Below are 23,894 nucleotides of genomic sequence, written 5' to 3' on the forward strand. Positions count from 1 at the left end.
GACATTGCAAATTTTGTACAACTGTTTAACACGTTAAATTACATTTTACATCAAAAAATTTTTTGTGAACATTTAATCATTTTGAGGGTTACGAAAGAGAATTGCATTAAACGAAACACCAAACGTCACGACTCATGGCTATGACTAGATCTTATATCTTGTGTACTTATATTTCAACAACTTCAGTCCCTTTATTACATGCGTACATACATCATACATAGTAGACATATCACTCTCTAAAAAACTTAAATATTTTAAACTTGATTAATATTTTTGACAATTATCAGCTGATTTCTATCAAAAAATATTTATCGAGAATAAAAAAATTATTTGTATTATTTTTATCGGAAATACGTCTAAAATTTGGAAAAAATTATCTGTAATGACTGGAACTTATATTAAAAATTGAAAGAGCGAGCTTCAAAATATAGATATACGTCTATGAAATGATTCTTAGTTTAATAATAAAAAATTTTTAAAAATCACGTTTTAATACCTAACATAAATATAATTGCTTTCTATTTACATCAAAACTCAGATAAATTTGATGTCTGTCTTTCTTCAACATCCATGTTAAAAAAAGACAAAAGTAAGATTTATCTGATATGAGTTTTGATGTAAATGGAAAGCAACTAATATGATATGAAAATTGGGAAATTGGGAACTAAAATTAGAAAAATTAATTATAGCCTAAATATCTGAAATTAAACTAAACTATAATTATTTAATTAATATTTTACTAAACTATAATTATTTAATTAATATTTTTGTTTTATGCTTAGCTTTTACTCTAAGATCACCGATGAATTTTTTTAATTTGCAAGGGACGGGGGTTTTCAAGCTGGAATTGAATTTCTTATAAAAACACATTCAAATAAGACCCAAGATAAAGTTAAAAATATTTAGGTATATATAGGAAAAATATAAAAAATAATATAATTTTTTTATTATATAATTATTTTGTACAATGATAATTTTATGTATATAGTATAATAAATGTACTTTTATAAGAACATTGTTCTTTAAGAAAAAAGAATATTCGCTGAAAAATTAAAGAGCTTTTCGATTCACTTTAAGGATAAATGTTCTTATTTCCATCGGTTGTAAAAGAATATTGATCATATTGTCATGAATCTCCACAGGTTGTATGTCCTCTTCCCTACTTAGAATATCGTTTGTCTCTGGTTCCCATTGCATACGATTATTTTCGTTTAACAGCTGGTTAGCGCCTAATGTAGTTGTTTGGATCGATTCAATCGAGAAAGTTGAGAATAGATCCTATCGAGATATAATAAAAAAATTAAATTTAAAAAGTTTTTTGTTATAAATTAATCCTTTTTAAACTACACAAGTTTTCAGAGTACCCAAGTAGCAAAGTGACGTCAAAATGACATACGTTTGTTATCTGAATATGTATCGTAATTATTATGTGTATAAGTATATATTATGTATATATATTTTATGTATATATGTATATATGCATGTGTATATATGTACGTATGTATGCATATATGTACATATATAAAATCAGCGCGTATCATAAAACATTATATTAGTTGTAATAAAACAATATAGTTAAATATATTCAACATATAAAATAAAAACACACCTGGAGGTTAACTTCCACCGGTTGAGATAATTGTTGCGCCTCACCGACCTCGAAGATATGCTCCAATCTCAGCAGGATTGTATCATCTTTCCATGGTTCTAATGTAAGAATATGCACATTTGGCGGTAGTGCCTTAGTAAGACCGGTCGACTGTGAAATAAATGTTATATATATATATATATATATATATCTAATAAAAAAATCACATTTGCTTATAAAGTAATTCGTTTCTGTGAATCTTATAAAATCTATTAATCATTTTTTGTTGTGTTAGAGAATAAGGATACATACGGAAGATTTGGCGTTAGCACGTATCTCTTCGATATTTCTCAAATTAATGTTGCCCAGAAAATCCCCTAAGATCCAGGGATGTAGAGTCAATTTGAGGGCCAGTTCTTTTTCCTTCAATACGAATTCATCCACATTTTTTATTTTACCTCCAAAGAGATAATGCGTGCCTCTTGCTACTAAACCTTCGCCAAACGCAGTTTCATTCAACGCTTCGCCCACGCCGAATGCATCATCCTTGAGAAGCCTTCGATGAATCTAGAAATAATGTTATTTATTACACATGCATTCTTGCTTGATTTCCAATATGTTATATATTTTAAAATATTTATCATGTTATGTAGTGTGGAACAGTAAGTCTATATAATTAAGGTCAGATGAGTTTACGGAAAAAATATTAATTTATATAAGGTATATTTTAAATCAAAATGTATTAAGCAATAATATTATAATTATATACATTAATCTTATACTAATTTAAATTTTATCAATCACAAAAATTGATCAGTTGAACATATTGACATACCATCAATTCAACGGCGCCATCCTGCAAACTACTTCCGCCCTGAGCACGATCATTCAGAACACTTAACTTTAATTGTTTCTCTTCATCCTTGATTGAGATTTTACTAGTCACCGGATAATAATTCCCAGATACCGGTTCCTGCACATCCAAATCCCACGTTGGCCGATAATTTCTCACACGCTTTAACATTTCTCTCCCATTGCTATCTGTGTAAAATACGCTGTCCGTTTTCAAGTTGCTTGAGTATCTCGTGACGATTTCTTTGCCAATCTTATCCCTGAAGATAATTTACAATATCATTTTATAACTCTTAATCAATCTTTGGACATTTATTTAAGCAAAACCTATTTTTTTTAAATAATGCATTTTATAAAAATATATATATTTTTTATTATATTTTTATAAAATACGCTATTTAAATAATAGATTTTGCTTAAATAAATGTCCAAAATATATACATATATACATATATACATATATATAATGGGAACTGTAATTATAATATATAGAATTTAATATTAGTATTTAAATATTATGTTATATACACATATATAATATAATGATATAAAAATATATTATATATATAATATTAAAAATTGTATAGAAAATAATTATAAAACCAGAAAAAACTGCAATTTAAATTCTATGAGAAATCCAAGAAATTCACATGAAATAAATATACTAAATTAGATATGACAATAAAATAAAATATTATAATAATACTCTATAGGTATCGGGCCAATGAGCCAATCGAATTCGATGTGCTGTTCTGCTGGATAAATTCGAACTACTTGACTAACCCACTCGTTTATCGTATGATGAAGTTCTTCCACGACAGGACCTGTAAAAAAAAGTAAAAATTTCAAACATAATACGAAATACAATTTAATATGAAAAATACATTTTTACGCAAGGTAAATAAATTCTGCATGCAATACCTTTGTAAATTTCGTACGATCCAGTGTATTTAAAATTTTTGGCTGATACTTCTTTAGGTCTAAAAATGTACGCCCCAGATGATCTATTAACGAAGACTTTGTTGTTACCTTCGGCTCCTTCATAGTAATGGAAAGACTGTACGAGTTCCATGTCTTTCTGTTTGTTCCAACGTATTATTAAGTTACCGTCATTATTAACGGATATATTATATAACTGAAATTTGCATAAAAAAGAAATTCTGTCAAATTATTTTCATAGTAACTATATTATTAATCTTATATTTTGCTTTTCAAGATTAACTTTGCATAATCAATCAAAAAAACTGATTTTATTCTGGAATTAACTAATGATTAAATATGTGTTTATTTTATCTATTATAAACTATTTTACACATATTTATCAATTGTGTGTCTATTAATATTAAAAAAAATTTATATATTAAATTATATCAGAAAATTTTTTCTCATATATTTTAATATTTAATGTTTTAAATATATTAATTATCATAATATTATTAATTAATCAACAATAAAATTTAATAATTAAAAACAATAAAAACAAGTAAAATAATTAATCAGTTTATTTAGCTTACAGTGTAAAAAAGTAACTTTAATAATTTAATTTATATTATTTAAAATTGATTCACACTTATATATTTATTTATTACCTCGCTACTTATGAATTCCAGTGGTTCAGATTGTACTGTCATTTCCTTATGCTGAATTCTGGAAATAGTATAGAGCGTCCAACCGAGGGCAGGAACGTCCGTTGCACGGAAAACAATCTCATTTGTCGCATTACTCAGCCTTCCTGGGATTTTCTGTATTCTTTCGGGAATCGGAACTATCTGGGGTGTTATAGACTGTCCTGTTCAATTCCATAAAAGTACATTATGTATTGTGCAAAAATTATTAATTCAATTATTTTATATATTTGTCTCATATTTCTTTATACTTTATATGTATATTATTTTGATGCATATATTTCTCGCTTTCTATCTTAATTAATACGTACCGATACTCGATAGAACCGAATAAGAATTGTCTTTAACAGGAAGACGAACATAAGTTGAGACAGGTCTACTTAGAGGATTGTACACTGCAACTACGAATACGTTATTTTTCTCGGAAAATGCGCACGAGCTAATGTTCAGCTCCAAACACGTGAAAATCTGGAAGGATGGTGTCGAGCTGTTCAATAATCCCGACCATTTCCTGTTTCACCAATATATTAATAAGATTGACTTTTGTATGATATCGTGCAATAGAAGCTTATATAATGCATGTAAAAATAATTTATAGTTTTTTCAACATATATATATATATATATATAATGAAAATAATATTTAGTTGAAAGATTTAGTCAAGTTAACAAATTTTTTTCAGTGCAGAGACTTACCCTATAGCCTCCGAGATCATGTCTCCAGCGTCAGCCATACTTTTGTACAATAAACGTGCATAATCGTCTGCGACAAATTGCTTCTCAGTACCTGTAACAGCATCGTGATGCTGCATTACTCCCATCGTTTCGCGGAAGTGTTCCAAGTTCTTATCGTGATTCTTCAAGTTTGTCAGAGCGACGAGTTGTTTGCTTGTCTGAAAACAAATAATTTATCTGTTATATCCTGCGAACGTAACCCATAGATAGATATAGAGTCTGAATATTTAATCAAATTATAATTTCTGACTTAATTTTATACCTGTAACAAGTTATTTCCCATACGCTCGAAGTACTTTGAAGTTGGTCTCGATGAGAAGTAGCCGGTCCAATAAGAATGAGGATCGCTCGCATACGGGAAGAAATCATCGCTCTTCGTGGGCCATTGAAGTTGCTTGTCGTTTAGGGCTTTTAAGTAACACGAGGGTGTCGAATAAATCACATTGACTCTTGAACCATTGCGCTGATTTGTGTATCTGAAAAAGTTATAGAAGAAATCGTGTTATAATATATTTATATAATCGGGATATTTTATTTTCTTACTTATAATATAATTGCAATCCAAATTGTATTATTTTATAAAATTTTTATTATGGTATCGACAAAACTAAAATTGTAATCACACACAGAAATATGATTAATTTAAAAAATTGATTAAAAAAACAAAATTCTATCCTTATAAATTTTATTAAGCACTAGACGACACAAGAGCGCGTTTCGCGCGCGCTTTTGATATTATTTCTATTATTTATTTTACAATTGTCAAATTGTTAATCTTCGCGATGACAGTTGCTTGATGCTACGAATATGATCATAATTTTATTTCGCCGAATTTCTATTTTGACTATTTTATATATACATGTATCTCTTTATATATTTTTTTCTTATTTCGTTTAATTTAATCGAATATAATTACGTGAGCGAAACGAAGTTATATTATTCTTTGATAATACAACTTTAAATATTGCAACGCAATAAAATTATTATTGCAGTGCACGCATAGAAATATATTTATTAATTATACGTGATTCATAAAAATTCAATATCAAAATTTTTAGCAGAAAATAAAAAATATAATTTTTTACAAGAATCTCGATCAAAATATCTGCGCTTCTATTAAATTCATGTGTCTGTATGTGTTTGCTATGCTGCAAGGCTCGTGCGAAACTGATTACGTGATTAGATTAATATACCCTATACATCTATTATGGTGCGCGGCTCGCACGAGACTGATTCTCGTGCGGGGTATCGCGAGCGCGGGACCGATGGTCACATGACCAGTAGTCACATGATCAGTGGTCACGTGACCTCGGTCTCGAGTTCGCGATACCTCGAACGAGAATCAGTCTCGCGCGAGCCGCGCAACGTGATAGATGTATGGGGTGTGGAATTCCGCGCGAGTCTAATAAAAGCGTACATATTTGATCACAAAAGATTCTTGTAAAAAATTTTATTTCTTTGTTCGTATTTTCTATTAAAGATTTAAATAAATTTTTATGCGTTGTATAATTAATTAATATATTTTTTATGCATTGATTGCAATAATAATATTTGCATGCATTGCATGCGTCGCAATTTTTGAGATTTTATTATTAAAGAATAATATAACTTCGCTTTGCGTGCGTAATTACATTTGGTTAGATTAAACGAAATGATATATATATATATATATATATATATATATATATATATATATATATATATATATATGTATACTACATAAATTTAGTATTTATAAGCAAAAGATTCTGTAGTGCTTGCTGAGAGTTAAAATTATATATCTCATCATTAAAAAACATTTATAAGACACATCACAAAGAAATTTCTCGTATCTCACCTGTTACATGATGCATTTTTTTAATTTCAGAAAGACTTCTGAGATCTTCATATTGATTTCATATATTTAAAAATTATTTATAATTTTGTTTTGCTTATTTAAATTATGAATTGCTAAATATATCTCTATTTATCGTAAGCAAAACTTTATATATATATATATATATATATATATATATATGTATATATAAAAAGAAAACAAAAAATATTTTAATATTTTACTTATAATTAGTATTATATTTACTTATATTAATTATAGATATCTATACAGCCATAAGACCTAACCGGTCAAGTGCACTCTCGTACGAGATCATTAAAAAAAATAGATATCTATACAAACTTTATTCACATATAATGAAATCTATGCTCGATAAGAATGTCTCAAATGACCCCAGAAATCAAAGTGCGGATTCTACCTTTGGTAGAATTAATTGTAACTTACTTGATCAGTTTGTCCAAATTATTGAACCACATATCAGCCTGTTGATAATTAAAGTCATCCCCCATGGTAAGGATAATGTGATTAGTTCTGTAGGCACGTGATTGATTTTGCGCATACGTCAGGAAAAGCTCCACCTGCATATAGCGCATAAATTTTACTTACCGTAAATGAAAACGACGTTTTATTCGCGTCGTAAAACTCGTTTTCCATCCTTTCGTTTTTTCCTATTAGCGATATCGTCCTTGCAAGATAATTAATATCGCTTTTCTGCGAGTTCGCAAACGTCACTTTCGAAGAGACGTGTGCGAATTATGCGTGTATATAAAATTGTAAATTTTCGGTTAATACCTTATCAGCTTATCCAGATTCATGAAGTACATTTCCGCGTGCTGATAAGTGAAATCTCCTCCCATCGTGAATATGATATCATTCGTACGGTAAAAATTAGCTTGCTCAACCGCGTATCTCAGAAAATCATCGATCTGGCACAGAAATAATATTTATAAATATATAAATATATCGCATAGATTATGATTCTCCCATAGAATAAATGTTTTAAATTATTCGTGACTCGACTGTTGTTTTGTCAAATAAATAATAATTACGATTCTTTAAAGTTTTTATATATATTGCTTTTATAGCCTTTGTTAGTAAGAAAATCTTGCTAAATCAAAATTTGTGATTTTAATAAATTTTTCTCTGAGCTAGATAAATTTACAAATTTACAATTGCTGTGTCAGAAAGATTTTAAAAATCAACCATTAATCATTTCTCTCAGGCAAGTAAAAGAGTCTCACATTTCTTTCTTGTAAAAATTCTTAGTGTAAAAGTTTTATTATTAAAACTAAATTTTTTTTCAAGTGGAAAATATTTTCTTACTAAGTATTTATAGCATTGTTTTTTTGTAATTAGCGTTACTTTTTGTTTATTAGAAATTGTTATTAACTTGTCGAGAATCAATTAATTGCCATAAAGCATCGTGTCAGTCTTATCATTAACATTTAAAATGAGTTAGTGTATTAGGAATATGATAACGACCATATTGACAATTTTACATACCTTTTTATCAATATTGTAATCCGGGCTATCAGGTTCATCAATTATTGGGTCGTCTTGGCATAGAACATCGAAACAAAATCCTGGTGGTGGACTGTAAGTGTTGTACATTGCAGCCGTGAATAAATTCGCTCGCTGGCCTGAAAACAATAATGTTATGTGTTGCAATTTTATCATGTAAAATTTAAAATTAATTTTTTCTTAACAAAAATGTCAAGAAAAATTATTGTTCACTTCTTTTCCATTTTTTATATATCTTTGTATTTAAATCTTAAAAAAAAAAATTAAGATTTTATTAATTATTAAGAAAACTGATAATAATAATATTAATATTAATATTAATGTCACTTATTTATCAAAAATTTTATTTTTAAAATTGGAGTTTCAAAGTTGAACTTGTCTTTTACCTAAACTCGGACTGCTCTTCCAAATAAATTCCATCGATTTGTCGATTAGTCTTTTACTCTTATCCTGATAATCGATGCGACCGAATAACATCCCGTCGAATCCCATCTGAGCGAAAAGAGAAGCCTGTTCTCTGGAATGACCGAATGGATCTATCTGCCATCCTATGTGCGGCCTGGCACAGCTTCCGAACGTGTCATTAAGTCGCCTAGGAATCGACGATTACGTTTATGTTAACACTTACAAATTAGTCGATTAAAATAAAAATTATTATTATATATTCAATATATTCATTGGTGTATTATAAACAATATATATATTAATGAGAAAAATATCAATACAATTTTCAAGCAGTTAAAAAGTGATAAAAATAATCTTGAAAAAAGATCCGGATTCGATCTAGTCACATTCAAGACCTTTTTCATCTATATATTTGAAATGATAAAAACACACCTGAATCCCCATGTAAACTGATCGATTATTGAATGATAGTGAGCACAAGCCTCATCGTTCATGCTCCATGCTCCTCCGATTATTTCCAATCGTCCTTCATTAATCAACATCCTTACGTCGGCCTGTACTTTTTCGTCTTGTTTTAACCACCATTTCCATAAGTAAGAAGTCTCCACGTAAATAAATCTGTAAAATTGATTGATATGAAATTTATACTCTTTTTGAAATGTTTCTATAACATGAGGAGAAATTCGTAAGAATATTAATAAAATGTTAAAAAAGTCTTTTCATAAAAAAAAACATATTAACATGTGTTGGATGTTGTGTGAATTTTTATCACGTCGAAATTTATATTTATATTGGCTATTATCAAAGACATTATTTAAAATAATTATACCTTCTGTTAGAATCAGCTAGCAAAGCCTTAATAACGCTATCAAGAATATACTGTACGCCGGCCAGTTGGATCTTAGAGCGACCTTAAAGAAAATAGAGAATTATTAATGTTAATAAAATATAACGTTCAAAAATATAGAACATTAATTTTTATATTGTCTATAATTTTCTCGTTATAATTTTAATTTTTTTATTTACTCACTTCCATAGTAATACTGATCCACAGTTTTTAGCCAACCGACATCGTCGTGAGTATGTGAAACCAGATGAATATTAAGTTTAGACGGATCTGTGGCATGACATGCCTGAAATTCATAAAATATATGTTTAGTATACGTGCTTGTAATCACTAAAAATATATATTATTTTTATCACTCGAGATAGCGTAATTAATTCCTTTCCCACAACATGCATATCTAAAAAATGTTCGTAGAAGATATACCAAAGATATTTTTAGGCGATAAGATTTTGAAATATCTTCTGACGACTTTTGGACGTTTTTTATGTATGCTGTGTAGAGTTAATTTAAAAAGAATTTTTTAATATAATATTTTTTAGAAATATAATATATAAGCAAAATTGCTTTTCTTATTCGCGTATGTCATTATTCTCATTATCAATCAATTTATGCGTGACAAGCTCATATCCGCCATTTATCAATTCAAGTTTATTAGTTATATAATAGCAATAATTTAATTCAATTTTTTCAGAATTTGAGATAATAGAATATAATAGATCTAAACTTAATTTTTCAAGTCTAAAATTAATATATTCAAATTTTCAACAAAATAAATTATTATTGCATTTTAATTTTAATGCTTTTATTTTGCATTGGTACTCTGTTACAATTGACAGACAAATATGTTGGTTATTTCATCGAAAGTATCAATGTTTTAAGCTAAAGTTGCTCACGTAATTTATGCATTTATTTATATTTCTTCTAATTTTTGTCACAAAAATAATCATGACAAAATTTCAATCACGATTCAAAAAATAATTATAAATGTAAGCATTAATTAAAGCAATATCCTATACTCTATATATAATAACAGACGCGTATTCGAATCGTTAACAAGAAATTAGTATACAATTCCGTAGAAACGAAATTGAGATCCGTCGCATTCCTCGTTGCTCCAATTAACAGTTAATTTGCTCGTACCTTATAGCCGCAATTCTCGATGACAGGCGGCGGTTCTGTGGATCGTGGTATTCGCGCCGCATCAACAAAGTGTTGCGCGAATAAAAGCGACAGAGGTAGAAGCAAAAGTTCGTGCCACAACATAATTGAAGGCTGCTGCTTCCTCCGATACGCAACGTATGTAACTCACTAATGAGATAACTGGTGCTGTCGCTTTATACTTATACTGTTGACCAAGTGTGCGTCATTGTGATAGCGTGTCCAGCACGACGAATAAAAGCAGACTGATACAGAATCATGATGGGCATGAATACAAAGGCGTAAGCATCGATTCGATGATCTTCATTGAAATATATTATTCCTTTCGAAGCACAAAAATGATTCCTTTTTTATTCAAAACAATGTATTTATGTCATGTACAAAATTCTTTCTGTAGCATTTATGTTGTAATTAATGATAGAATTTGCACAAATCATATATATATAACTAAACAGTATAAAAAAGATTAAAAGACATCTTAAATAAAGATATCTAAACAAAGATAAGATGTTTTTTAGGAATACGAATATACAAATATGAATGATGTTCCTCTCAATATATATATATGTCTCGCTAATAATTTGTCGCTAAAAAATATCCAAAATAAATTAAAATTGGCGATTATATATACGTATATATTTATATAAAACTTATCCATATATATATATCTGTGTGACTTGATTTTTATTAATTTAAATCTTCTCTTGTTTTCTTATTTTATAGATTTTATATATCAAAGAACAATTTTATAAATTTCTTTTTATTGTTTTTATTTGCATCATTTATTTTTTAACAAAACTGAAAAAGCAAAATTTTATAGCAGATTAATTTATAATATAAAATATAAGAATGTTCAGAAATTTTTTCCACATTTTTTTAAATAATGAAAAAGCTGATCTTAATTAAAAAACTGTTTTTAATGAAAAAAATTTATCAAAAATTAATATTTTATTGATATCTTATTTATGTTTGAGAATATAATTATCTATAGATAGGATTGTTGACGTATTATTGTCAGATGTTATCGTTTTCAATGATCTAATCTTGACTTGTTTTAAAATTGTTACGTAGAAACGTGCTATTTTTTCTTTTTGCGGGAAACAAAGTACACCACATAGACACAATAATTCTGTAAATAATATTTATATCGATAAATACACATTGATATAGTATATACATCTCGTAAATACGTATCAGAAGCGCGAATGATAAAGTTTTAGTATTCAAAAAAAATTTTAAATAATCATATTAATGATTGCTTATTAATAAGAAATTTTATGCAAATAATAAATATTTTTATGAGTAGCAATATAATAATAAACAGATTAAAAATGTAACTTTTGATATGTATATTTAATTCTTATCTGTAATTCATTTCAGAGCGCGTTTGTTGTCGTCACTATCAAGATGTATCTACCGGAAATTGAAAATTTTATTTTTGATATGTAAATTTAATTATTATCTATAATTAATTTCAAAGCACTTGTTGCCGTTACTATCAAGATCGGATCTTCTACATCTAACAATAAGATTAGGAGATATACAGAGATAAGAGATATGGATAAAGGTTATCGACTAATCACAGCGAAAATTAGGAAAACAACATATATTTATTTGCATAATATAATAAAGTAAAATGCAATAAAATGTAACACTGTCAAAACATGAACAACGCTAAATATCTTAATAGGGGGTAGAAGAGGTAGAGGTATATCAAACAAAACGAAATTCCAAACATATCGTGAGTATGTCAGCGCCGTTAATCACGTAATCAGTAATGTCGCTATATTTATGAAGTATTATTTGAGTGATCGGAGCAGATTTAAGTTATGGCGCTGATGGTGAATGAATTCCACAGTGCAAAAACACATTCCGATAATTTTTGATGCCTTGGAAGAATTAGACTTGCGATTGATTTTTCAATTCCTAGAAAAAAAATGGTTTAATATTGTTTAATTTAATAAAATTTTATATTTAAAAATCCAAAAGATTTATTAAAAATTTTGCTTGCTTCAACTGTTATTTAATTAATAATAAAATCAAAATATTCAGTAGAAATGATACTAGAGTGTGAAAAAATCTATGTGAATAATTTGTAATAATTATGTTTAAAGAGATAAAGTGTTTTATATTGTATGTCCGCATTATATAAATATCTTTTTTTTATATTTTATAAATTAATTCATTATTGCATAATACACACATATAGATTATTTATATATAATGCAGATATAGATAAAATCTGATAACACATATATAAAGAAATTAAGTCATGATAATTTCGCGATACGTACTGCTTGTGTAAAAGGATTCTAATAATAAGATTTAAAATGATACTCCTAAAAATCAGAGTACATAATCTCCTGTGGTTTCTCGAATTTAATAGGTCGATAGAATGTAAGTGATTGATTCCATCCACGCGGTGCCGTATTATAATTAGTCAAATTATGGAGGCTGGCCAATTTCGGTCCAGTGTAATTATTATTCTCGTACAACTTGTTTCCTGAAAATTGAAAGAAACGTCAGATATAAATTTCTAGAAATATAAATATCTTAAAGAATTCATTGAGTTATAATTGAAATCGATATAACTTCAAAAATTATAACTTTCGATACGAGGACGGAAGAGTATTTTATATCACTCCTCGTATTTTCATTATAAAAAATAAATATTCATATATCTAGCTAAAATTATATCGATTTCGCTTCTTGAACTGCAAGAAAAAATTTTATTAAAGGGCGTCGTATATAAATCAAACCTTATGCAAAAAATTATATTAAAAAAATTCTTTTCGTGTCCTTGTATTTTGAGACAATTTTGTGTATCTTTTTAATACACAAGAAAGATTTCGTACTTCTTCACATAGTATCGCAATATGACTTAGTCTTAATTAAAATACATTTTGAAGTACTATCTAAAAGGATGTTAAAGATTGTTTTGCATATTTCTTTAGCGATGAGGATTACAAAAGGAGGATTACAAAAGCGCATGCGTGTTAACTTGCCTAATTCCGGGTTAACGTCACTGAGTTTGCACTCTGGCGTAGCGGTGCCTAAGAGATTATCCAAAACTGGCGTGCTACGCAGGTGCTTCTTGGTCTCGAGTATATCTTCCTGCGAAGCGACCATCGAGAGCATCAGCGACTTCGCTTCGGCCGGCATCTCAGTCTCGGTGTTAACGAATCTCGAATCGATGCCGTTCGCATAGAGCCCTTCCAATTCCTGCGAGGCGATCGAATGACGCCGAGTATCCGAATATTCGTCCTCGAACGCGAACGAGTACTCGCTGCTGTTGCAGCGATTTAACAGAGCGGAATTGCCGCAATCTATAGACCCGGCCACGTTCGGATACCCGTCAATTTCTTCCTCGGAATCACCGGTGTCGTCCGTCGTGTATTCGCTCTCGTCGGTGGAAACGTAGCCGTTGCATCGGGCCTGCAGCTTCGCCGATGATCCCTCGTATTTCTCCCGTGTATTGTAAAATTGTCCGTTGCATTGGGGCTGCAGCTTCCTTTCGTAGTTTCCACGTGTGTCGTATAATCGGCTGTTATATCGGGACTGCAGTTGGGTGGATCCTTCGTAGTTTTCGCGTGCGCTGTGTGATTTATTGTGAAATAGTTTCTCGATTCGAGAGATTTCGCAGCTGATTCTTTAATCTCTTCTGTCCCGAGATGGACAGATTATCTATATGTATTTTACAACTGCAGAATTAAGCGAAAGACACCTTAAACTTCATTTAAATGCACGCAACATTATGTGAATTATGTCTATTACATTTGCGATTAAACTATTTATTAGAAAAATATTACTAAATAAAAAATGAAAAATATTATACAATATAGAACAAATTAAGTTTCTATGATGTTTCCAAAATAATTATGAGCGAGACATTTAAATAATTTTGTTGCGAAAAGACGAATCAATGCTATGTATCTCGCGATAAAAAAAATGAAAATTATACAACTTATTAAATTATCATTTAATTTACTCCGAGAATCATTCAAATTCTCACCGTGCGTATTCCTCCTCTCCGTTATCATACTTGGCAGGATTTCTCGTCTCGAAGAAACGCGCTATGTCGTTATCCAAGGGACACTGTTGTACGATTGGAATGATCTTCGGACTGATCTGCTTATACTGCAGAATTGGTCTGCAGGTCTTCTCGAATTCTTGTATCAGTTGCTTCACTGGTACAGGAGTGTACTCCTTTTCTTCGTTATCATTCTGCATCTGGCCCTGTTGCTTATTTCCGATCTTATTGTCGAAACGTTGCTGAATTCCCGCGTCTTGATTATCATAGCTCTGCGCGTTGCAAAAGTTGGATTTCCTCGGTGACGGATAATGATTGTTAATGTATCTGTTATTGTTATTGGCGACAGCGCGATAATTGGCGATGTTAGCGCGCCGATCGTTAATGGATTCGTAAGCGATACGATTAGATTTCTCGACGATGGATGATCGAGATTGGTCCAGAGGAAAATCGGAGTCTGTGCCGACCGCAATTTCTCGCAGATAAATCTTTTTCACCTCGCTCGAGTGACCGCATCGATTAGTATTGCAGCAAGATCGATGCCTGTCTGCAACTCGCAAATTGAAATTGAAGCAACAAAACGTAGCAGTTATAAAAAGCCTTGCTGTCAAATCTTGTATATATAAGCAGCATCTTTTGCCAAAATTAAAAAAAAAGCGTACTTGAAAAGATCACACACAAAAAATATACATACATAATTAGTGTTTATATAAAAATAAAAAAAGATGTTTTTTATTTTTATAATTAAATTTTAGCTCATTTTTAGATTTTTTACTCGGTCTTATATTCTATAATATTTTCTTTAAAGGCAAACTTTCAGATTTATATTTGTTTTTTTCTTCAAAGTAATATATATCCTTTTTAATATAAATATTCTAGAGTTATTTTATATGTATCAGAAAACTTAAATATATCTTTTTAATTTTTGTTTGCTTGGCAACATGAACACTTTAATGTATTATTTTATCGCGAGATTTAACATTTACTTTAAAATGCTTATTTAATCTTTAATCGATCAGTCAAGTTTGAAAAAAAAATAATTGGCAGATAGAGTTTATTGTTTGTTTTAGATATGCCGTTAACATGTCAGGCGCGCGCGTTTCACGTCGATTAAATAACATCGATAACGCTTGCCAATTAGAGCATCAAAGATCGTTCAACTCGAGCTTCAACTGACCGTTCCAACATTGATCTCTATTTCGGAGACGTGTCAAGTACCATCAACATTCTAGAACACTTCCCTATATTAACGTGTACGTCTAGTACAAAAAAGAGGACGAGTCTCTTCTAAAAATTTTCATATTTAATCAATATAAAATTGTATAATTATTATTATAAGTTATATTATAATTAATATTGTTATTATTATTATTATTTGTGAATATTAGCGGTATTTTATATTAAAAATATTTTTTAAAACAGAAATATCCTATGTCAGGATAACTGAAAATTTCTAGCGTGATTAAATCTGCTAAACGAGAGGTCACCTTGCATTTTCGGTGTCATTATTCTGTCAATCTCATTTACATGATACGCACCTGTTATTGGCATATTCGCACTCTCGACGGAAATGTCCACTGTAAAGGGATTATAAAATTGTTTATCAGTGCTTGAGATCGGCGTATAAGGTGTCAACGATGACAACGTTGCGACTTTCGCATTACCGTTAATTTCCTGAAACCATACAATGCAAATATTTTTTTATAATGAACGTAAAATGTCATATTATTAATTTTCTGAAATTACAACTTTTACAAAAGACATTATAACTCTTATCCTATAATTATAGTAAAATTTAATTGAATTTTTCAGAACAATTTTGGGAATTCAAGAGTAAGAGTATTTTATTTATTTAATTTAAACTTTTTTTCAGTGGGAAAAATAAGTTTGATTGATGATATAATAACAAAAAATTATTATTTTATGGATGTACATAAAGAATTAAAGTTAGCATGCAGTGATAATTTTATGCGAGAAAGACTTAGTACCGCTTTTTCCGGATACGTTGGCGTTTTTGGTGTGGCAGGAGTATTGGGTGTCTGTGGTTGTTCTTGGTCCACTACCCACTTTTCTGATCTTTTTCTGCGTTTCGCAAATATTTCAGCACCTACGAATTGTTTTGCCAACGTTATGTACACAATATATAATGCGTATATCATTTGGAGTTGGAAATGTTACAACTCTCAACAAAATTTCATTTTATATCATATTGTTATATCATAAATATTTAAATTAAATAGAAACTTAAATAAAAAATTATATTTATATATATATAATGTGTAATTTTATATGACATAATAATTTTATTATTAATTTTATCGTAACTTCTATACTCATTTAAACTACACACAGCACTTACCACGTCCTCTTTGATTATTCAAATCGCGAACAATGTCGAAAAGTTTCTCAGGATTTTTTGGTACCGGCGCGATATTGACCTCTTCGCCTAAGGCCTGAATACCCTGAATGTCCAACACTTTTCCGCATGGATTCATCACACATTTAAGGGGTAGTTTGTCCTATCGACAATAAGAGAAATTTTATTTCAACGCATAAGCTATAATTATATCGAAAGTTTCAAAGATATACAATTGCACACTCTTTACCTTATGAATAGTTGTGATCGATTCCTCTTCGTCCTCGACACCTGCGAAATGCTATCTATTATCACTGTATTATATTGTACAAATGAAGAAAGAAATGAAAAGGTGACATTCAACGATACTTTTAAATTCTTTTTATTTATGATTTTATAAAATAAAATTTAATTTAGATAGACTAATATCAATAATAAAATAAAAATGAAATAAAAATATAATTTAATATCTAAAAAGATATATATGCATATATTAAAAATGAATATAGACTACTTAATTTATTCATTAATGTTAAAATTCATGAGATTAATTGATCATGATAATTAAATTATCTTAATTATAATAGCTAATTTTTCTTAAAACAATGCAGTCTGATAATTTCACATAACACGAATATAAACATATGACGAAAATACGATAAGCATGCTTTTATTGTAGAAATGAATTATTTAAAACAAATTTTACGTTGCATACCATTTCCGTCGTGGATCCATTTAACAGATCGCTTTTTTCTATTCACGTACATCGACTGCCCTTTACTCTTGACGTTTTTCACGTCGCTAAGCGAATGCGAAATCCGACGTGCAAGTTCAACCTGATCCTCGACTGTAGGATGTGTCGGTGCGTAAAAGTACGAGGACGCAAACATTTTCTCTGAAAATTAATTTTTCACGTTGTCCTTAAAATCTCGAATGTATCCTTTTCTTCTGAAAGCTTCATAAATCGTATTCTAGCATATGAATCGACTGACACGTTTGTCATTTCAAGAAAATTTCTTTTAAAATATATTTTTTTTATATATTAATTATAAGAGAACCTACTGTTTTTTGATTGCAGTATCTCATTAGAGTCCGATGCCGGAGTAAGTAACTTTTGCAAGTTAAGTTTCGGGATAGTCTCGCCCCCTTCCTGCAGTTAAGAAATAACCATCGTTCAAATAGAATCAGTAACATTATGTAAAATATTTTAAAATTATATTATTATATTTCCTTTATCTCTGAATTTTCTTACCAATCTCCATTCAATTATCTTTTAGTCAAATTCCCGAGAAATCAACATTTTAAAAAGTTATATTTAATTAGCAATAAAGAACATTTTAATAAAAATAAAAATTATTCCAAAATCTAAATTTTATATGAAATTTAACTAAACGAAAGTTTAAGGTTTATCCGAAATTGTTCAATGTTAAAAGTTATACAGAATAAGTATAAATATTTAATCACGTTTGATTAAACAAATATCGATTCAAAATTCACACAAATAAAAGAGCGATGATTTGCTTATATATATAAAAGTGATGTAAAATAAAATTTTAAGGCACACTGAGAATTGAATATGCTTCTTCTTATTATACAAAGCTTCAAAGGCTCGACATGTTAACACCGTTCAACTCACCATTCAAAATTCACACAAATAAAAGAGCGATGATTTGCTTATATATGAAAAAGTGATGTAAAATAAAATTTTAAGGCACACTGAGAATTGAATATGCTTCTTCTTATTATACAAAGCTTCAAAGGCTCGACATGTTAACACCGTTCAACTCACCATGCCGAAGTGCAATATTTTTGAAGTGAGATTCTCGAGGAAGTTCCTTTTGACTGGATCGTGTCTGTCGGATGGCTTGTAACCGCGCGAACGAATTATAACATTGTCCGCGGATACGCTACGTTGCAAACAATTCTTCTCCTGTACGGAAGCTTCGCTGTACCTCACGCTAGACTTGTACTCGGCATTCTTGGTGCACCCGTACGACGTGTTGCTCAGAATGTTGAGCTTGGCGTTAGCCTGTCTGCGGACATTCGAAACGTTCGCAACACGATACGAATCCTCCATTTACGCAAACTCTACGAGATTTCGCGATGATCGCATAAACGTAGAGAATTAAATACAGAAAGTTTTGTAGCTACTGTAAAAAGTAGCAGTATTTCTCGGAAATTATTACTTTAGATAAAAAAATAGAAACATAACTCCTGTTCTGAATTAATTAAACCTCTATTTTAATTACATTACATGAGAGATCTTTAATTTTAATCAATTTTCAATTTTTCTTTTTAATTTTATTTAAATATAGAGATTGAAAAAATATCTAGAGAATATTTTTTTAGTCTTTATTGAAAGGAAAAATTGTAAATGATTTAAAGATTTCTCATTTAATATATTAATTTTTGGTGAATATAAAATGTTCATCCAAATTATTAAAATTTATGGACAAATTCTCTGGATTAATTATTTCATCATGAGCGACATTAACATTAGTTCAACAATTATTGCCAATAATATTGGCAACCAATGTGAAGAAATACAAGTGTAACGTTTATAAAAATGCATAGAGCTGTTTCGTAAATAAAAATAAAAAATGATTAAAAACACATTATATTTTCATATTTTTTGTAAAGAGTAAATTTTCAGTATTAATTAAAAAATTATTGCTTGATATTACTAATTAATTTAAAGAATATTGTTTATTTTGTGTAAAAGTGATCGGTAGGATTTTTTAGTTCAATGATGCGTCTAATCCCTCATAAAATTTGTTTATTATTTTAACGTGAGCGAGCGATGGAAATTTAAATCCAGCAGTTAAAAGCGAAAACTCGGTTGAAGTTTACAACCGATTTACTCGAGATTTTCACTTTTATCCAGATCACTGATTGATTGTACAAGATGTGCGAAAGAAAAACACGAAATTCTACCTCGGCCGACGTACTGTGAAATCTGCCAGAGCTTTTTTGACGACGAGAAAATTGGTTGCCTTCCAAGCAGCCAATTAATTCCGCGTCGCAGTATTGGCAGTGCTACAACGAGCTCTGTGTAAAAGAAACGCTAAATTTATCTGTTGTAACGTAATACGCAATAACAGTTCGAGTTCTGTTATCCTCACGACGGAAGCGCGATCGGGAACCGTATTTATTCGAGATGCGTTGCGCAGAAAAAATAATAATGTAATGCTATGTACGATAAAGTTGACGTCTCGATCCGAGATTGCAATTACATAGACGTCGTCTATGTAATAATTGCATTTAATAATAAATTACTTCCTCGTATACAACGAAATGCTTTGTTTAGTTTTGTAAATATGTTAAATTAATTTAATATATCCAATATTTAAGTTAAATGCGAATAATATATACGAGTTAATATTAATATTGATTTATAATTATTAATATTTGATTCTGAATTTTTTATACTAATATGTAAGTATGCTTCACATATTTGTTTGCTTTCTCTTTCAATTGTGTTAATTCGTATTAGGAAAAGTAATATGACGCGGTTCAATTCTAGCCACGCAATGGAATCGATACTTTGCTTTAAATAGATTGTTTGGTGGATGTTTGAGAGTTTCAAAGTCGGTCAAGCTGTTCGCGGTACTATAAGCTTTTTGGCAGACTGAAATTTTGATAAAGTTTTAACAGATCAAGAAAAAAATAGAATTTCTTTGTTTTTATAATTTTACTGAAGAAAAAAATGAAAATAATTTATTCTCCATAATTTTCCAAAATAAATCTTTTCTATGCATATATCCTTTAAAAATTCGGAAGTGCTCTTTAATTTCTCTCATATTTTCCGCAACTATGATTAAACCTTTTGGATAAAGTATTATCGTATGATTATATGATGTTACATTCAATTCATCATTTATCAATTATGAAATAGTAGGCATATTAGTAAACACGATTGACATTTATTTTACACGCTCTCGCAAAAAAAAATTCTCTCTCGCACACAAACGATAAGGAGATTAGTAAAAACAAAAGATGAAAAAACCGCACATGACTCGATAAGAGTTTGCACTTTCTCCCTCTCTCACGATCTCATTTTTTCTTCAGAAACATTGCAAACAGAGATTTTACTTATCAAACGACGATCTCCTCATCGCGACGTACGCACACACACACAGAAAGAGAGAGGGTCAATCGTGTCCCTTCTTCGCCCACACTTTGTTTTCCTCCTTTCCTCACGATTTATTTTTCCTCTAGCTTTACGTAATGCGCGACACCTCGGCCTAAACGCTTTGCCGAAGGTGGTCCGCCTAAATCCACGACGAGGGCTCCCTCGTTACGAGAAGCGAATCTCGCATCTTGCAAAATACTCCCTGGCACACACTGACCGTTTCAACGCGAGAGCAGGCAGTGGACCAGGAGTCGTCATCATCTCATCGCCACCGCCACCGCGACTCTCTAGAGCCAACGGTTACGGACCGATTCATTGATATAAAAAGAGAAGAAAAGCGAGAAAGAGAGAGCGAGAGAGCCGGAGGGAAACAAATTTATTTTTATATCGAGCAAACTGCAGCGCGAGAATCGTTGCAAATTCTATATGTCTTGCAGTCTCCAGCAGAGATTTCTGCCAAAGAAAATATCATTGTCCGATACATCGCGGTATCGATTCGATTTATCGCTCGCTTCGCCTACAATCCTACATACGTGATAATTGATATCTTCCGGAACGGATCGACCGGTTGGCGAGAGAAATGTCACTTCCGTGGTGAAGGCTCTCGTGTCTTTCTCTATTTCACGCGTACTTCTTTACAGCTCTACACTGCTGGCTGCTATCAAGAGTGTGTACGCCTCGCAACTTCTCTTCGCCGCAATGATCCGTCGAGCCCGTTGGCCGGGTCTGCACTTACATGCGACGAATTACAAACACACGGCCGGCGCACACGGTGCTTTATAATAGCGCCCAAACCTAAGCTATACAGCGTCTTCTCGTCGACTGGCTTGGGACGCCTTTCGGTAAAAATAGATCATCAGAAAGCGACACCTCAAGACTCGAGTCGAGCCAACGACGGTTGTCCGTTGCAACGTACCCAGCGAACGACAAATTGTTCGAGTTGTTCGAGAGTTCATCGTTTATTAAACGATCGCTCTAATAATCTATCCATTCTAACAACCTAGCTTCTCTATATAAGTGTTCTGGAAATACTGAAATATTCAAGTGTACAAACATTTCGAATAAAATTATTCATTGTGCTTTCAAATATTTTTTTTGTAATATTCGTCTCTGAATATTAAGAATACAATTCGAAAAAAGAGAAACATACGTAGACTATTCCATAATTATTATAATTATAATGATTAAATTCCCAATTATTAATGACGGTCACTAGTATTTAAATAGGAGTTTTGGAAATAATCGATCAAACTAGCAAGTAATAATAATCGTTTATTAAATTTCACGACGTTTCGACCATATGGTTGTCCTTTGCAAGTGAGAAAGTAAATTTAGTAATAATTAACTCATCATACAGCAATAATCATCAATTTTTAGTGAGAAATATACAAGTCAAAATTAAAATTAAATTGAAATTGTGAGACAGCCACAACAAAATATCCCAACAAAAGATCGTCAGATTCTTAACCATATGATCGAAACGTCGTGTTTAATAAACGATTATTACTTGCTAGTTTGGTCGATTATTTCCAAAACTCCTATTATAATTATTATTATTATTAAAAATAAGATATAATACAGAGAAACAGAAAAGAAATTGATTGTAATGCATTTAAGAATATAAATGAATATGTATTATATGTATTGTTTATGTAATTGTTAACTTGAAGTAATCTTACATTTACTTTCAATCCCAATCATGGATATCTTGAACAATATCTGTATTTTCTTTTGGCAAATCATCATCTTTGATATTGTTGACTACTTTTTTTTTCTTTTTAAGCTTTTTCGTCTTAGTAGGTAGCTTTTCTGTTTCCGTTTTATCGCTTCCGCTTTTGGTTCCTTTCACCCAAAATTCGAGCTCACTCTCTTCTTCGCTATCCTCAGCATTTTGTTTATCAAGTTTCCGTTTTTCCGATTTTTTCACAACAGGTACATTAAATTCTTTTTCAGTCTTGTTGAGAAGTTGAAGTTGTAGTGATTCGTGAAGCTTAATCCAAGAGGCACAGAATTTAGCTATCGCTGTGCCATCCGTCTTTATCCTATTTTCCCAATTTGTTATTTGCATCGTATTTTTTAAATCAATCGTTACTTTAGCGCGCTCATTCTCAATGTACTTTCTATTTTCCTCGATCATAGATAAAAGCTGTTTTATTTTCTTGGAATAAATTGCTACATGGCACTTCTTCAGAAACGCCTTTAACTAGAAAGCAAAGAATATATTAATTCTCTAGAATATCTATAATAAAAATTATATTCTTAAAACTTTTTTATTGTTTTTACGTACTTGTATTATACAGGGTATAAACATATCAGGGAAATATAATTTATGGCTTTCATTTGCGGCATATTGCAATATAAGTTGATAAATGTTTTCGATAATACTATCCTTGAAACCATTCTCTTTCAGTTCTGATTTTGACATTCTCAGTACGCAAATAAGTGGTATAGGTTTCATAGAAACTGCCTTGTGCTTTTTATTAAAATCATAAGAATCTAGAATCTAAAGAGAAAAAATTAAATATAATTAAAATACAATTTAAATTAAAATCTTTCAACATTTTGTCATCATAATTATTTAAGTTGATAATAAATACCTCAAGAACGAACGGCAAGATAGGTATAAACGTTCCTGTCTCCTTGGAGATTGTTATTAACATATTTAAACAATGGAATCGTAATGGATAGTATTGCACAGTTGGGCAAACTTTTATTGTTCCACAAATAATCTGTTAATAAATAATATAATGTATTTATATGATAAATGATCATACTATTTTACTAATTATATTATTTTTCTTTATTTTAATAT

The 23,894-nt window shown here is 30.2% G+C and overlaps 3 protein-coding genes across 6 annotated transcripts in view; all 3 read right to left on the reverse strand.

Moving 5' to 3' along the window:
• Positions 1 to 924: 924 nt before the first annotated feature.
• LManII (Lysosomal alpha-mannosidase II) lies at positions 925 to 10,745 on the reverse strand. Of its 2 annotated transcripts, none has more exons than XM_029302444.2 (17): positions 10,547 to 10,745; positions 9,590 to 9,692; positions 9,389 to 9,470; positions 8,992 to 9,177; positions 8,541 to 8,746; positions 8,137 to 8,273; positions 7,078 to 7,211; positions 5,062 to 5,275; positions 4,761 to 4,957; positions 4,377 to 4,576; positions 4,030 to 4,229; positions 3,362 to 3,575; positions 3,147 to 3,264; positions 2,424 to 2,700; positions 1,901 to 2,155; positions 1,610 to 1,759; positions 925 to 1,278 (listed from the first exon to the last, which is right to left on the reverse strand). In XM_029302444.2, exons 1-17 carry the CDS (start codon positions 10,667 to 10,669, stop codon positions 1,051 to 1,053), a joined length of 3,024 nt encoding a protein of 1,007 aa, XP_029158277.2. In that variant the 5' UTR covers positions 10,670 to 10,745; the 3' UTR covers positions 925 to 1,050. The 2 variants fall into 2 exon arrangements, with proteins under 2 accessions (XP_029158277.2, XP_029158276.2); XM_029302443.2 differs by lacking the exon at positions 7,078 to 7,211 and adding an exon at positions 7,426 to 7,559 and having other exon boundaries at positions 10,547 to 10,742.
• Positions 10,746 to 12,155: 1,410 nt separating this feature from the next.
• Positions 12,156 to 19,266, reverse strand: LOC114930577 (uncharacterized). The gene is made up of 11 exons (XM_029302392.2): positions 18,740 to 19,266; positions 18,013 to 18,100; positions 17,666 to 17,845; positions 17,201 to 17,241; positions 16,954 to 17,113; positions 16,583 to 16,701; positions 16,133 to 16,268; positions 14,577 to 15,141; positions 13,570 to 14,159; positions 12,859 to 13,067; positions 12,156 to 12,490 (listed from the first exon to the last, which is right to left on the reverse strand). The coding sequence occupies exons 1-10, from the start codon at positions 19,025 to 19,027 to the stop codon at positions 12,904 to 12,906; spliced, it is 2,331 nt and encodes a 776-aa protein (XP_029158225.2). The 5' UTR covers positions 19,028 to 19,266; the 3' UTR covers positions 12,156 to 12,490; positions 12,859 to 12,903.
• Noc2 (Nucleolar complex protein 2) overlaps positions 18,918 to 23,894 on the reverse strand; it is a 46,092-nt gene continuing 41,115 nt past the window's right edge. For 2 of the 3 annotated variants that reach the window (XM_029302393.2, XM_085484640.1), the window contains exons 12-14: positions 23,680 to 23,811; positions 23,370 to 23,585; positions 22,296 to 23,285 (exon numbers count right to left, since the gene is read on the reverse strand). In XM_029302393.2, the coding sequence (XP_029158226.1) occupies positions 22,770 to 23,285; positions 23,370 to 23,585; positions 23,680 to 23,811 (864 nt within the window). In that variant the 3' untranslated portion in view covers positions 22,296 to 22,769. Of the gene's footprint in view, positions 18,984 to 21,615; positions 22,114 to 22,295; positions 23,286 to 23,369; positions 23,586 to 23,679; positions 23,812 to 23,894 lie in introns of those variants that run through there. The other variant, XR_014925117.1, reaches the window with a different exon arrangement.

Source organism: Nylanderia fulva, unplaced genomic scaffold, assembly GCF_048542155.1.
Source record: "Nylanderia fulva isolate GAGA-0341 unplaced genomic scaffold, ASM4854215v1 Scaffold30, whole genome shotgun sequence".
NCBI classification, from domain to species: domain Eukaryota; kingdom Metazoa; phylum Arthropoda; class Insecta; order Hymenoptera; family Formicidae; genus Nylanderia; species Nylanderia fulva.